This window comes from Melopsittacus undulatus, chromosome 5 (assembly GCF_012275295.1).
Source record: "Melopsittacus undulatus isolate bMelUnd1 chromosome 5, bMelUnd1.mat.Z, whole genome shotgun sequence".
NCBI classification, from domain to species: domain Eukaryota; kingdom Metazoa; phylum Chordata; class Aves; order Psittaciformes; family Psittaculidae; genus Melopsittacus; species Melopsittacus undulatus.
The window spans coordinates 40,712,721-40,727,590 of NC_047531.1; the positions used below are offsets into that span (position 1 = coordinate 40,712,721).

Below are 14,870 nucleotides of genomic sequence, written 5' to 3' on the forward strand. Positions count from 1 at the left end.
GCTGGCCGCGAGGGCCCTCTCCATGAGTAATGCAGGAGGAGCGAAAGGGATCAGCTGTGCGAATGCCATTCCTTGTCTCATCCTCACAAGTCCCCCAAAGGAAGCAGACAGAGGCTTATAGGCAGCTGTCCCTGTCCCTGTGTCCTTGTAGGAAGGCTGCAGAGCATCACAGTGAGATTTCCCTTCACTGGTCCCTGCAAGAACCAGGACTGTTCATGATGGGATCACCAGTAGCACTTAGAAACAGAAAAGACCAAGGCGAGGTGATTTCTGTCCACTGTACAGCAGCTTGTCTAGATTGATGAGTGACTGAGCACATGTCAGGAGCAGGCAGTCAGGCATCTTTTAAACTTTCCTTACCATTTGTTTCTTTGCACAGCTGTAATGCTGCTGCTCTAATTACCCAGCAATAACAGTGCTTGACCACTGGTATGTTGAGATGCTTGTGGCCAGAAAAGTAGTTCATGACTGCTTTAGAGAAAGTTCTGCTAGTAATTCAGTAGATTAAAAAAACCCTTCTGCTCTACATAGTAACATACTGGTTTGACATATGACAGTGTCAATAGAAGGCTCAGGGGGCACCTTAGAGCAGTTTACAGTACCTAAAGGGGCTAACAAGAAATCTGGAGAGGTGCTTTGGACAAGGGCCTATAGGGACAATGGGAAATGGCTTTAAACTGCCAGAGGGGTGATTTAGATAAGACATTAGGGAATCTCTTCCCTGTGAGGGGGGTGAGGCGCTGGCACAGGTTGCCCAGAGGAGCTTTGGCTGCCCCATCCCTGGCAGTGTTCAAGGCCAGGTTGGACGGGGTTTGGAGCAACCTGGTCTAGTGGAAGGTGTCCCTGCCCCTGGCAAGAGGTTGGAACTGGATGAGCTTTAAGTTCCTTCCAACATAAACCAGTCTGGGATCTTATGAACATACTTTCCTGAGTGCAGACACTAACTTGGCTCTTTCCAAGGAAGAGAGACACAAAACTTACTTTAAATTCTTCACATTGCCACTGATAAGTCAGACAAGTTGCAGCCCCAGCCCTGCAGTTTGTCACAGATGGAAAGAAGGATCTGTGCATGCTGTTAATTGCTGGTTGCTAAGCATGTGCAGTGTTAATGAGGCTGCTGATTTGGACACAGCTACAATGGAGCACATGCACCTGTGCTTAAATTTGCCCCTGGTTGTTGGGTGAGTATTCCTGGAGAGGGTGATGCTCAAAGCTGCACGTCTTACTCAGTAGAAGATAATGCTGTGGTTTGTCCTTTAAAGCTCAGTCAAGTGTAAAGGGATTAGTTTCCATAAGAGCAAACAAGGTAAGGTCCTGTGAGTTCTGTTACTTCTGTAGGATGTACACTTAGCCAGTAATCATATTTTATTGCCATTTATATTTTATCCACATTTTGCATTTTATAAGTAGATATTTCCCAGCTCTAGTTGGACATGAAAATGCAAGAATGCATCAAGCATGCTCTTTTATCCTTCTCAGGCGGAGCTGTTTTGCCACACATGCCAAAGGTAATTGTAGAGCCTGTTAAATATGGATTTTATTTGTTGGTGGTGACATCTGATGATCCTTGGTCTCAACATGTGGCTGCTGGATGAAGTAATCTTGTTTGATTTGTGTCTCAGTTATTAAAACAGTTGCTTGAAAGAGGATCATCTTATTTATTTAGAAAGCATATGTGCTCAATTGGAGAAGGGAAAAACCATGCTCTGATTTTCTGGAGGATGTCATTGCTGTCCGCTAGCCACATCTCTGTTGGAAGAGCCCTACCGACATGTATCTTTACTATCAAAAATGTGGGAGATGTTCAAGGCGTTGTCAAATCCTTGAAGTAATCTTCAGAAACACTCTCCTCCCCTTGTCACATGTAAAGTATAATACAGCATTATCAAACTCTGGGCCTCAGAAATTACCAAGGAGGTTGCTGATTATCATGAGTAGCTATGAATTGTGTGGGATGAACGCATCAGTGTGCACAGCTGTGAGAGAGGGCAGAAGATGGTCTTCTTTTTGACTTTGCCATATCAGCATCATACAGCACACCACCAGTCACTGATACAACTACGTATTTTCTTGCAACAGAGCTAATAGAAAGGGTTATTCAGTAGAACTCACCTCTCTCGTGTACCTACCATAGGGCGTGTTGGAGAGTTTCCTGGGCACAGCAGTCGCCGGCGCGATATTTTGCCTTTTTGCTGGTCAGCCACTCACAATTCTGAGCAGCACAGGACCTGTCCTTGTCTTTGAACGGCTTCTCTTTAATTTCAGCAAGTAAGTACAAAGGAGGAGGGGAGGAATGCCTCACACTAATGAAGTACTAGCTAGGGAATGAGATGGCTTGCGGTGGGGAAGGAGGGGATTTAGGGCATGAAATGAAACATCTCTTTGTTCCGTGTGGAGCTTGCAGTGTGATCACTTCAGGGATTTTCACAGGCACGCATGTCCCCGAGTGCTGCCAACAGGTGGGTGTGTATCTGCTCAGAGCCTCTTGGAAATACTTGGCCAGGCCTGGCCTCTATGAGAAGTTTGCAGCAGTTACAGTCAGTGGGCTGCTGCTCCCCAGCTGATGCAGGTGTATTTCCCATAGGAACAAAGAAAGAAATTCAGCTTTTGATTTCACTAACAATTTGTCCTTAAATCACTGCTCATTTGGAGTAATCACTATTGCTTACATAGACCTATGATAGAAACAGCTCTGTTCCCAGATTTCCTCAGTGGAGCTTTGCTGCATTAAATGCTTTTGGTTGGGTTGTTTTGTTTTTTTCCCCCTTTTAATTGTATAAACTTTAAGCATAGAATCAGAATAGTTTGCAGTGGAAGGGACTTCTAAAGGTTGTTTAGTCCACCCCCTTGCAATGAGCATGGACATCTGCAACTAGATCAGGTTGCCCAGAACCACATCCAGCCTGGTCTTAAATGTCTCCAGCATTGGTCATCCACCACCTCTCTGGGTAACCTGTGCCAGTATTTTACCACTCTCATTGTAAAGAATTTTCCTCACATCCAGCCTGAATCTCCCCTCCATCAAAAGGTTCAAAACCATCACCTTTTGTCGTGTCCCTACAGCCCTTGCTAAAAATTCTCCCCCCATCTTTCTCTTGGGCCCCTTTTAAGAACTGAAAGGCCACACTAAGGTCTCCCCAGAGTCTTCTTTTCTCCAGGTTGAACAAGCCCAACTCTCTCAGACATTCCTCATAGGAGAGGTGCTCCATTCCTCTGATCATTCTTGAGGCCCTTCTCTGGACCCTCTTCAACAGTTCCATGTCTTTCCTGTACTGAGGACTCCAGAGCTGAGCATAGAGAGGTTCTGCTTCATCCCCACCATGTTAAGTTTGGTGCAGCAATGATAGCTGACACCCAGAGCCCATTTCATTAGACATTCTTATTGACTATTTTACATGTAGGACTACTGATCCTTTGGATGGTGTTCTGCAAGGAGATCCTTTTAGGCTGTACATAAAACGCCACAAATCATATATAGCCCTCCGTTCCCCCATCAGAGAGCGTTCACAGCATTGCAAGCTGTGAAGGACTAGTATTTCAGTACACAAAACCAAGAGCTTTTGGAGTTTAGGCATTACTAAGCTTTCTTTCAAAAGCAGTTGCCTGTGATGTGGAACAGCTCTTCTGCCATTGGTGGTTATTTTTAGAAAAGGTCTATTGAATTATTAAGCTGAGCAAGGCTGCCGGTTGCAGTAAGGCAGGAGACATGGTGTGTGTTGGGCTGTCGTATCTCCTTCCTCATTATATTTAATCCTGTGGGCAGTTACTCAGAAATAATTGAGAGCACATACGTCTTTCCTGTGAATACTCTACATGTTGGAGAAGCCTTCTGAGGAACAGAGCTTCTGCTAAGGATAATGATGCACTTACATGTGACCCCACGTGCACAATCCTACACTCTTGGAGTAAGATGATTTCATTTGGTTACTTAGCTCACTTGAGATCAGAGGAGGCCACAGAGATGCTCTGGGAGCTGGAGCACTCTGCCATGGAGACAGGCTTAGAGAGCTGGGCTATTCAGCCTGGAGAAGAGAAGCCCTTAAGGGAGACCTTAGCGCAGTGTCCAGTGCCTAAAGGGGCAGACAAGAAACCTTGAGAGGGGCTTTTGACAAGGGCATGTAGGGACAGGACAAGGAGGAATGGCTTTAAACTGGCAGAAGGGAGTTTGAGATTGGATATTAGGAAATTAGACTGTTCCAGGGAGGGAAACTGAAAGCTCCACAGCAGAGCAAGAGGGAGGCATCTTTCTTTTCTTCCTTCAACTGGAATAAATGAATAAAATCAGGAATAGACATGCTATAGCTGTTTGCATCTGGTGGGCAGGTCAGAGCCCAGGTGCTGCACACAGGAGGAAGAAAGCAAGATGGAAAAACTCTTTTTATGGTTTTGAGAGAGAGAATGTGGTTATTTTTAACCCGAGGAGGAGGTGGCTATAAAAGCTATTGTCCTAACAACCTGCTGGAGCAGATTGGCAGGATTTTTCAAGGGAGCCTTTCTCACAAGGAAGCTGGAATCAAGCACTGTGTTTTTTCAATAATGCATTTGTGGTTGTTCATATTCACAGCATGCTGTTCCCTGCTGGGAGCAAAATTAGAAAGATTTCCCATCTACTGATTCATTTTAAGTGTGACTCTGTCAGTGTGTGTGTGCATAGAGAGATAGCTGAAAAAGCCTCATGTCCACAGCTCTGCATCCTGCTTGCTTGGATGAGTTGATGCTCCAGGAAACCCTGGCTCAGCTCACACCCTAATTGGTGAGCTCTGCTCCTATGCAGAGGTTTTCCAGTCTGGAATGAGCCTGGGTTTTCAAGCTGGAAGCAGTGGGATGCAAGGCTCTGGGCTCCCCAGGATAGAGGGGCCCCAGCTCTTCTGCCTTCCAGCCACAGAAGGCTGGAATGTTTCTTCTTGAGACCTCAGAAATAAAATTACTCACAGCAAAAATACTTAGCTTGTTGTATTATTATAGAATCTCAGACTGGTTTGGGTTGGAAGGGACCCTAAATCTCACCCAGTTTCAATCACCTGCCATGGGCAGGTTGCTCTAAGCCCTGTCCAACCTGATCTGGAACCCTGACAGGGTTGGGGCATCCCTGGATGAATTGTGTGTTGAATATGTATTGTGCATGTAGGATGTTGAAGTGCTGCAGGACTCTGAGGGTTAAAAAGAAAATAGTTCAAAAACTTTTGAAGTTCTTCAGTGGTGTGCAGTCAGAATGCCATCTGGGCTTCAGCCAGCTGTCTTCTCCACACTTGGTCTCCACACTCCTGCTCTCATTGGCACTGACTGGATATTTCAGACATAACAGGGGTCTTTGGGGATTTTTTTTTCTTTTCTCTTTTTCTAAATCATCACTTTGCTTCTTCCTTGCTCCTTACCCCTCTTCCAGCTCTGTCTCTCAGTGTAAGAAGGCTGCAGCCCTCCACAGTATCTTATCTACAATAAGGAGAAAGCCTTGCAGAGGCTTGGGTTGAATGCAAATACTCAACCCTGATTCTGGCTTCCAGGGAAGACCCTGGGGCTGGGGCTGCTGCCCCCACTGCCTCCTGTTGCTGACCCAGAGTAGGCAGTAACCTCCCTGGCAGGGCCTCATCTGCTCTGGTGTTGTGCTTTTTGAATTTGTTCTGTCCTGAAAGCCTGCCTTTGGATTCTCCGCCATCAGGGTATAGCGAACCGGGGCAAACACACTTCCCAGGAAGGAACGATGCACAGTGAGCCTCTCTCCATCATTCCCCTGGCACCGGGGTTTGTTATCTTCTGCTTCGTGTTTCTTTATCTCCTCCTGCTGGTGTTTTGATTTCTTTTGATTAGTGCAAGGGCCTGAGAGATGAAAACGCAGGCTCCTGACTGTGAAGCTTGGCAGGAGATTGCTTTTCTGAAGGAGATGTGTAAACTGTGGTTTTGTCTTCAGCTGGTGGAAGGCTGTCAGCATTGAGCTGCTCTTGGATGTTGTGGGGCCTTTGCAGCTCTGTGAATGTTTGCCAAGGGAGGATTTTTACTGGGAAGCCTAGGAAGAGGTTGAATTCACTGGTAACATTCATTAGTGGAAGCACAAGCAAGACTTACCACTTCTGCATGCTTTTCTACCACCTTGGCTATTAAATTGCACCGCATACATTTGTGGAGTTGGCTGGCTGAAAAGGGAGAGCTTAGATCTTGGAACACTCCTGTTGAGTCTAAATGAGCACACGTCCCCAAGGCTGTGGTTCACCACTTCTTGCTTGGAAGTCATGATCCTGCATGGATTTCTCTAACCCTGACATTTTTTCTTCCTGCCCACCCCTATCTTGTTGCAGAGACAATGATTTTGATTACTTGGAGTTTCGCCTCTGGATCGGCCTTTGGTCAGCCTTCCTGTGTCTCATCCTCGTCGCCACTGACGCCAGCTTCTTGGTCAAGTACTTCACCCGCTTCACTGAAGAAGGTTTCTCCTCCCTTATTAGCTTCATCTTTATTTACGATGCTTTCAAGAAGATGATAAAGCTGGCAGATCATTACCCCATCAACTCTGAGTTCAAGGTGGACTATATCACGCATTACTCTTGTGCCTGTGAACCATTAGATCCAGGTAAGACAACGTTTAATTAGCTCTCCACTTTGCAGAGAGGAGATTGCATTTGCTTTCTTTTTCTATTGTGCTGCAGTCCAGATAATAAACAGGTAGATCCTTTATCAGTTGTGTTCAGATATCCTATCTTAGCCCTATTTTGAAGCTGAGAGCTCAATTACATGCCAATTGGAATGTCATTATAATCGACCTTCCTGAGACTCCTAGTGTGAGCATCCTCACCAGTGAAGAAGCTGCCTCTCTACCCCTGTGTCGGTGGCTGTAAATCCTGAAGGACATTCCTCTGAGAAGCGTGTGAAGGGGCAGAGGCGGTGGCCAAGTCGCTTCCACATTGCTCAGATCACCCCTGGTATCTGCTATGCCATTTAGACAAGAGCAGGATTTATTCAGGGTGGTTTTCCACCTCCTGGCTGCATGTGAGAGTGGAAAAGCACAAACATATCCTCACTAGAGTGGAGGGGAAGTCTATCTAACAGTTCAGCCTGTCACTACAGTGTGGGCTGCAAGGCAGGTATAGCCAGCATATGTATAGATCTGGCCACACAACCAGGAACAAACAGTTACACAACCCAAATGCAAACACAAGTACGCTGGCTCACACTGTTAGGGAAGCTGCAGCCACTCCTAGGATCCTTCAAACAATGAGGGGTGAGTAAGAAACTTGGTTTATGCTCAAAGTAAACTTCAGGTTATCTCAACATACCTGTCAAACAGGAAATCCTCCTGGGTGCTGCACACTGCCTCTGTGCAAAAGGTGTTGGGAACTGATTCCCAAGGAGCTATGTGCTTACATTAGTTAATAGGCTCTCTGCCAGTATTTGGATTTGGATCTAGTTCTGCTTCCGTGTGAATGTCAGGGTGGTTTATTTTTTGGAGTTAGGACAATGGGGAATGGCCAATGCCAAATTGAAGGTCTCCACTTGCCATCTAAACACCAGTGTTTAAACCACATCACTGGATTCTTAGGCCGTTCTCATCCCTTGCTTGGTGGCACGTCATTCCACAGTGGATCTGGTACACAGAAGCAAGGAATTTTCCACAGGAACAAGTGGCCTGTTAAATAGCTGCTAGCACATCACTCATGACACTGACTGTTTGGCTTTTCACAGATCTGAAATACACCGATATATATGTGTATCTGTTTAGCTGTGGTCTTGCAGCAGCAGGTTTTCTAAACAGTTACCAAGAGAGCATCAGTTATCCTATGTGCTGACACTGCATCCCTGAAAGTTTGCAAGCTTGTGTGCATCAGGAAATGGAATATCAATGCAAGTGGCATAAAAATGCTCAGGCAAAAATCCATGCTGATAGTAAAAGGGGCTGCCTGGTTTTAGGAAACAAAGTGTAGTGCAGTAGGAGAACTTTCTTTCCAGTGATATCCTAGATAATGCCTGCTGCTGCTAAGGTATTGTAGGCATTGAGAAGCTGTCACGGGTTGTGCTGGAAGCAGGGATGAGATTTCTTTGCTTTTTTCCCAATGTCAGTGCAGGTAAAACTTTATAGGTCTTTGTCATACCAGAGATGAAGCTAACTCTTCTTTCCTCATACTCCAGTTCAGGCCTTTCACGGTTAGTTTTAATCTCCGTGTCATCAAGATTCGGCTCCAGAGTTTTGGCATCAGCCCTTGCTAAACCTAAATAACACACGAGGATGTAATTGACAAGCCTATTTTCAGGAAGGATTGCTTTTCTAAATGAAATTTCACATAAGTGCTTTCTAATCCCAGGAAGACAAAAGGAAAACATTTATTGCCACAGTGAATGCTGCCCCTTCTTTCACAGAAATTATCTTCATCTTCTTGGTTTTGATTACTCTTTATCTTTTTTAACTTGAAAAATGTGTGTGTGCTGGATTATGAAACGTGTTTTGCTCTTCAGGGTGTCTTTGGGATTGTGCATTAATTTTAAATTAATAATCATAGAAGTGTTCTGTGGTTATTTATTTTAAGCCATAAATCATTAGAAAAATATTGCAAGGCCATGAAATATTACACTGTCTGGTTTTCTGTAATTTTTTTTACACTCAGCTCCAAGATAAACAGCAGTTAGGTTTGAATTATGTTTCACTTAACTTTTGCTTACCATTTTTTAAGTGATTGGGGATTGATCATGACTCTGAAAAAATACTTTTGACTCACTTGAGCAAAGACATTGCCAGCAGTTTGGTGGAGATAACAAATGATTCAGTGGCTGGAATTCACTTTTGTTCCTCAATGTTTCAGCACCATACTCATGGTATTCCTCTTTCTGTCCTCTCTTGCAGTTAATAGCTCGTTATTTAACAAGACAACGGTGCCGTCAGCTGATGAGCTGTTCTCTTCCTCTTCTGACATGGTAAGTGCCCTTTCCAAGGGCAGGGATGATACAGCCTTTGAAGCCTCTATGGGTTTATTCATGTAAAGTTATTCTAAAATACTCTTTCTCTCTGATGTCATCGTTCCCAGGGCTGTGGTTTCTTTCATTGGGGTTTTCAGGCAGAAAAGGAGATGATGTGATTCTAAAACTCCCCAGAGTGTTAGAGTGACAGAATTTTGTAGGTGGCTGAAAATAGTTCCGTTTTTTCTTTCTGTTAGCATATATGTTCACTGCAGTCCCACTCTCCCATAGAGCTCGCTGCGCTATGCACATTTATTTTCTTGGCCTCTTGTATGTTTAGATTTGTTCTATCCTCATTTCTGCACTGATGTGATTGAATTATGCAGGGCAGGGAGGGGAAAAGCCCATTCTTTAGGCTTTAGTTCACATCAAGCACTAAGAAGATGATCATCTAACATGTCCTGTGCAGCTCTGGGTTCCACAAAGAGAGCTGAAATCCAAATTGTAACATATGGCTGGCCATCACATTCAGTCATCATGAGTAAGGACATATTTAAATGATAACAGGAGCAATTAAAAGAAATTAAAATGCAGGTTCTTATTTGGCAAGACCGTGGGGAAGAGGCCCTCAGCTCTTGCTGAAATCAAGGGAAACAGTTATATTTGGCAGTGAACTGGTGCTCTGAGCAGGTTTTAGTGGCTTGGAAGAGCCCTGTGCTGCCTCAAAGCCTGGGGGAAGGTGGCTGGATGTGCTGGGACCAGAGTAGCAGAGAGGGTAGTTCAACCTCAGCATCATTCTGACTGCTTGTTTGTAAACCACATGGAATTTTTGAAGCTCCACCTGTGTGGAAGAGCAGTGCTTCCTTTGATTTTTTACAGCCTGTTCACAGCCTACCATCCAAAGCTACATTCAAGCAAACAAAACCTCTGTACTTGGTGGAGGATGGTGCTTCGCTACAGCTTGACCTTCTCTTGAACAGCTCTTGATGTGTGCAGTCATAACTTTAGAGAACACCTTAAAGACATTGCAGATCCCTTTTTAGTCAGACATCGGCAGTAAAAGTGGTTGCACAGTCCTGAGGTTTGCTTGAACTTAACATTGAAAGGGCAAGGAGGAAGATTTTCTGCTGTGGAAACAGTGCTGGTCTTGATCCGAGAGAAGCAAGTTTAGATTTAGTGTTGTTCAGGTGGTCTTAGGCAACTCCATCTTCTGTATGAGGTTTCCAACTGGAGAAAATGCTCAGCATGGCTGGCAGACCACAGCAGAGGTCAAAGATCTCTGCCTTCTTTCCAAGGCCCAGACTGTCCTCTCTTACCAGGTAATATCATCCTCTGTCCAGGTTAAAATCCATTCTGTCTGTCCAGCGATTTTTAATCTCTGCAGCATGCCTCCCTTTTATTCCAGGTATTTTTCCCTATGATCTGTCCCCATTCCTGTCTCCACGTGAGCAGCTCATGCACAGCTTTATGGAAACCTTCTCTTCTTCTCTCCAGTACAATACCACCATTGACTGGTCATCTCTGACAATGAAGGAGTGCTTGAAATATGGAGGACAACTTGTGGGCAACAATTGTGAATATGTCCCTGACATCACCCTCATGTCTTTCATCCTCTTTTTTGGGACTTACACCTGCTCCATGGCCCTGAAGAAATTCAAGACCAGTCGCTATTTTCCAACCACTGTAAGTACCTCAGCCTGGCAGTCTTGTTTCTTTTACTGTTTCAGAGTGCAAATGTCAGTCTGCTTTTTAGCATTGCTGTCATACACACATAGGGAGGAATGCTTTGTAGGGAAGCCAGTTTGCATGGATTGAGGTAAAACCCAAGGAATGTCTGGGATTGCTTAGCTGTCATACAGTATCTCTGCAGGACACATGTAAGGCAGCAGAAGAGCCAAAATGAGCCCTAATGTGTCATGGGGCAGTGATTTTAAATGTGCTGAAGACAACACTTCTGAGCTGAGATATGTCATGGTGCAGCTTATCAGCCTTCAGTAATCAGAAGAGTCCTTCAGGTACATATACTTTCATCTGGCCATTTTCAGTGTCAGGTCCACAGTATAACGGGATGTACTGACTCTGAGGTGGGTTGTGTGGCTGTTCTGTAGAAATCAATCAAAAGGGGTTATTAATTCTTATGTCAGAAGTCTCCCTGCTTATAGCCCCAGGGAGTATTTGGGGAGGACAGAAGAAGACTTTTGCTTTGTCACTAATAGCAGCTAAGCTTTGATGTTATCACATAGTGTATAAAATACTCAGAAATGAAGGCAAAACTGTTGAACTCAACTACAGTCCTGATCTACCCCTTATGATAGGGACTCAAAGCAGCAATTCCCTTTCTTCTCTGAGGATCAGATGCTAAATAAGGATGACCTGAAAAACCTCTGCATGTATTTAAACAAGATTTTGCTCAGACTTAAACCAGCATAAACACACCTTACACACACCTCTCAGGGACATCCACTTGTTTTGTCACCAGGACACACGTGCAAGCTGAGAGTTTTCATGCATACCAAAGCTATGTTTCTCTCTGAGGCACCTTCCCCTCTCCCCCCCCCCCTCATTTTTGGCATTCTGACACACAGGGATTTATCCTGCATGGATGTTTACTGTTCTGCTGTGTTATGATTTAACCTCTATTATTTTTAATAAAAAGGAAACAAATTCCATCCAGGCTGGAATGCAGCTCAATTTGTCTGTAACCATGTGAACCCAGGGAACATGGAAGGAGCAAGAGCTCTGAAAAGACCATGCAGTTACAGACAAGCATAGTGGGTCCTGCCCAGTTAAATTTCAGGGTGTGACCAGTGCCAGCTTTAAGTTGTAATATTCCAGTGACTTCAGGACTGTTGCTTTCTTAGGGCATGTTGAGGAGTTAGCTGAGAAACCCAGTTTGTTTTCCTGTCTTGTTTAGGTAGATTGCTTGAACTTAGCAATGTGATCTCTGCAGTGTGATCTGATAGAATGTCATTTGTCATGGAAATTTGGGCCTTCGCATCTTCCAGAGGGAAGTTTGTGACTGTTTCCACTGTCTGGTGTAAAACACCATTTCTTCCCTTTCCTTTTTTTTTGAATCTGCATTGCAAATTCAGTCATATTAAAATCATGGTGTCTGGGGACATCACTATTTTTTGTTGAAGCCACACACCTTAGGAATCCTGTGATAACACAAGAAGCTCAACACATGTCAAAGAAGCAGTCTCTGGCCCTGCATAGAAAAACATGGATGGATATGTGGATCCTAAAAACACAAAGGTCAGAAGGCAAACAGGGGACAGTATTTTATATGTCTAAAAAAGGGTGTTAGACAAATATTCAATATGTATTAATACTGGAAGCTGATCCTAAAGAGTCTTCAGGAACTGACGTAGATGAGCTAGGTCTCCATACCAATGGTTGTTGGCCACTGTCAAATGAACATCAGTGAGACTGCCTTGAAGAATTCGTGTAGGAGTTTCTTAGAAAAGCAGTTTTCTTTTTCCTTAGGCTTGTTTTCATTCTTCCATTTAGGCTTAATTATTTGGCTTTCAGACAATGCAATGAAGTAGCAGGGCACATTTTGGCAAATGGCATTGGGCACAACAATGTGCACCTTTGTTTCTAGAAAAGAAGAAACTATGAGCTTTTATTGCCACCAAACGCAAGCCTGGAGCATCACATAGAAACTAAACCATAGAATCATAGAATGGTTTGGGTTGGAAAGGACGTTAAGATCATCTTGTTCAACCCCCTGACATGGGCAGGATCACCTCACACTAGGCCGTGTTGCCTAAGGCTGTGTCCAACCTGGCCTTGAATACTGCTGGGGATGGAGCATTCACCACTTCTTTGGGCAAACTGTTCCAATGTCTCACCACCGTCACAGTAAAGAACTTCTTCCATGTATCTAACCTGAACTTCCTCAGCCTGTCTTCATACAGGAGGTGCTCCAGTCCCCTGATCATCCTCATGGTCCTCCTCTGGACTTGCTCTGACAATTCCATGTTCATATGTTGAGGACACCAGAACTGCACACAGTGCTCCAAGTGGGGTCTCATGAGAGCAGAGTGGAGGGGCGGGATGTCTTTCATAGTACTAACTACTGTTGTTATGATATCAACTTCTGTTCCAGGCCCGGAAGCTCATCAGTGACTTTGCCATTATCTTGTCCATTTTGATCTTCTGTGGAATAGATGCCCTGGTAGGCGTGGACACACCAAAACTAATTGTGCCAAGTGAATTCAAGGTAGGTCATTGTCAGTTTGTTTGGTGGCCTTTGGAAGAGGTTCCCTTTTCTACCCATCTGCCATATATAAAATGACTTGTATAAAATAACAGGAGACCAGTCAGCTGTCTGGAAGAGTCTGTTTTATTCACATAATTTTTTTATTAGTATCATTTTGGTTGGATTATTTATCTCCTAAATCCTGCCTCTGTACTTTGATCGTTTTGTTGCTGTTGATGGGAAGGATGAAATTGTCTTAAACCTCAAGCATCTTCCTGTAGCCTCATTGCTGGAAGTACACATGTATTTAGGATGTCATCACTCCTCTATTGTGGTTCTAATGCAAGGTTTCTTTTCCTTGCCGTTAAAAGCCAACCAGCCCTGAGAGGGGTTGGTTTATCCCACCTTTTGGAGGGAACCCATGGTGGGTGTACCTGGCAGCAGCCATCCCTGCACTGCTGGTGACTATCCTCATCTTCATGGACCAGCAGATCACAGCTGTCATCGTCAACAGGAAGGAGCACAAGCTCAAGGTGAGTTTCCATTGTGTCTTCCACATATGCCCAGTGCTTTTTCTGTGCTAGACATGGAGGAGGGCCTGTGGCAGTGCTGAAGGTCCATGCCACCTCAGAGAAGTCATTGCTGGTGTTTAACAGCAGTATTTATTTTGTTAACTAGCATAGAGGGTTTTTTGCCAGAAAAGCTACTGATTCAGTTGAGTAGCTTGAGCATTGCACAAGCAGCATTGGCCTTCGTCCTAAAGCAAGAACCCAGTGCAGGGCCAACTCTCAGTGCCTCTTTCAGTAAGCACCTACTCATTTTGATTGGCTTCACCATCCTGTGACCTGAAGTTTTCCCACATGAGAAGCTTTGAGATTGCTCCTCCCTACTCCATCATAAACAGGTCCCATGCCAGGAATAGTTGAATTTCACAAAACCAGCCAGCTATTCTGTCCCTTGTAGGGGAAGGAAGGGGCTTAGACCCATCACATCCTGCCCACTGCGCATCTGGAAAAGAGATGGATAAAGCCGTGAGACATCAAAGCAGTCCTTTGAGAGGCAGGACTTTTGTTTAAAACTCCCTTGCATGTCAACATAAACCCAAAAGTTTCTTAAAACCTTTATATTTTGGTCTTTCTTTGGAAGTGCTTCACTCTCCAACTGTAAACATTTGGGAATGGCAAAGAGAACTTGTGAATATAGGTTAGTCAGACCTTGTCTGGTAAAGAATACTGATGTGAATCATGTCTAAGCTACTGCCTTAACCTTGCTGCCCCTGCAGCTCTACTCATAGTAGTTCTGGTCTACCTTAGTCAAGGGCTGGATGAAGTTCATGTCAGAATCCATCAGTCTTGACCCTAGAGGTATTGTTTTCCTTGGTAATTCTGCAAGACTGCCATTTGAAGAGTTAGAAAAGGAAAGAGGGTACACATCTCTCCACAAAGATAAAGTTATTTGCTTGTCTGCTCTATTTGTCCATCTGGCATGCTCTGCATTTCCAGCAGGAGATGAGAAATCATTAAACTCAGAAACTGGGGAGAAAAGTTGATGCCAGTCATTCTGGGCGTTTGCTGGTGTAGGGTAAATGCATGCTATCCTCTCCGTCCAGCAAATAGTTATACCTGCTACCAAAACTGTTCATTCCCTTACAACAAGCCAGTAAGCTGCAGAGATTTGGGACATACCAAGGGCATAGCCACAGCTGGCTGTTATTTAAAGAAGAGCTTTGTATCTACTGACATATAACAGCCTAGGATGTAGTTCTGTTTTTTAAATAAACTTTCCA

At 44.4% G+C, this 14,870-nt stretch overlaps 1 protein-coding gene across 3 annotated transcripts in view; it reads left to right on the plus strand.

Moving 5' to 3' along the window:
* LOC101879541 (electrogenic sodium bicarbonate cotransporter 1) overlaps positions 1 to 14,870 on the plus strand; it is a 163,005-nt gene that overhangs the window by 127,465 nt on the left and 20,670 nt on the right. For all 3 annotated transcript variants that reach the window (XM_034062759.1, XM_034062760.1, XM_034062761.1), the window contains 6 exons: positions 2,135 to 2,268; positions 6,294 to 6,565; positions 8,828 to 8,898; positions 10,375 to 10,563; positions 12,992 to 13,105; positions 13,456 to 13,617. In XM_034062759.1, coding sequence (XP_033918650.1) covers positions 2,135 to 2,268; positions 6,294 to 6,565; positions 8,828 to 8,898; positions 10,375 to 10,563; positions 12,992 to 13,105; positions 13,456 to 13,617 — 942 coding nt within the window. The remainder of the gene's footprint in view (positions 1 to 2,134; positions 2,269 to 6,293; positions 6,566 to 8,827; positions 8,899 to 10,374; positions 10,564 to 12,991; positions 13,106 to 13,455; positions 13,618 to 14,870) is intronic.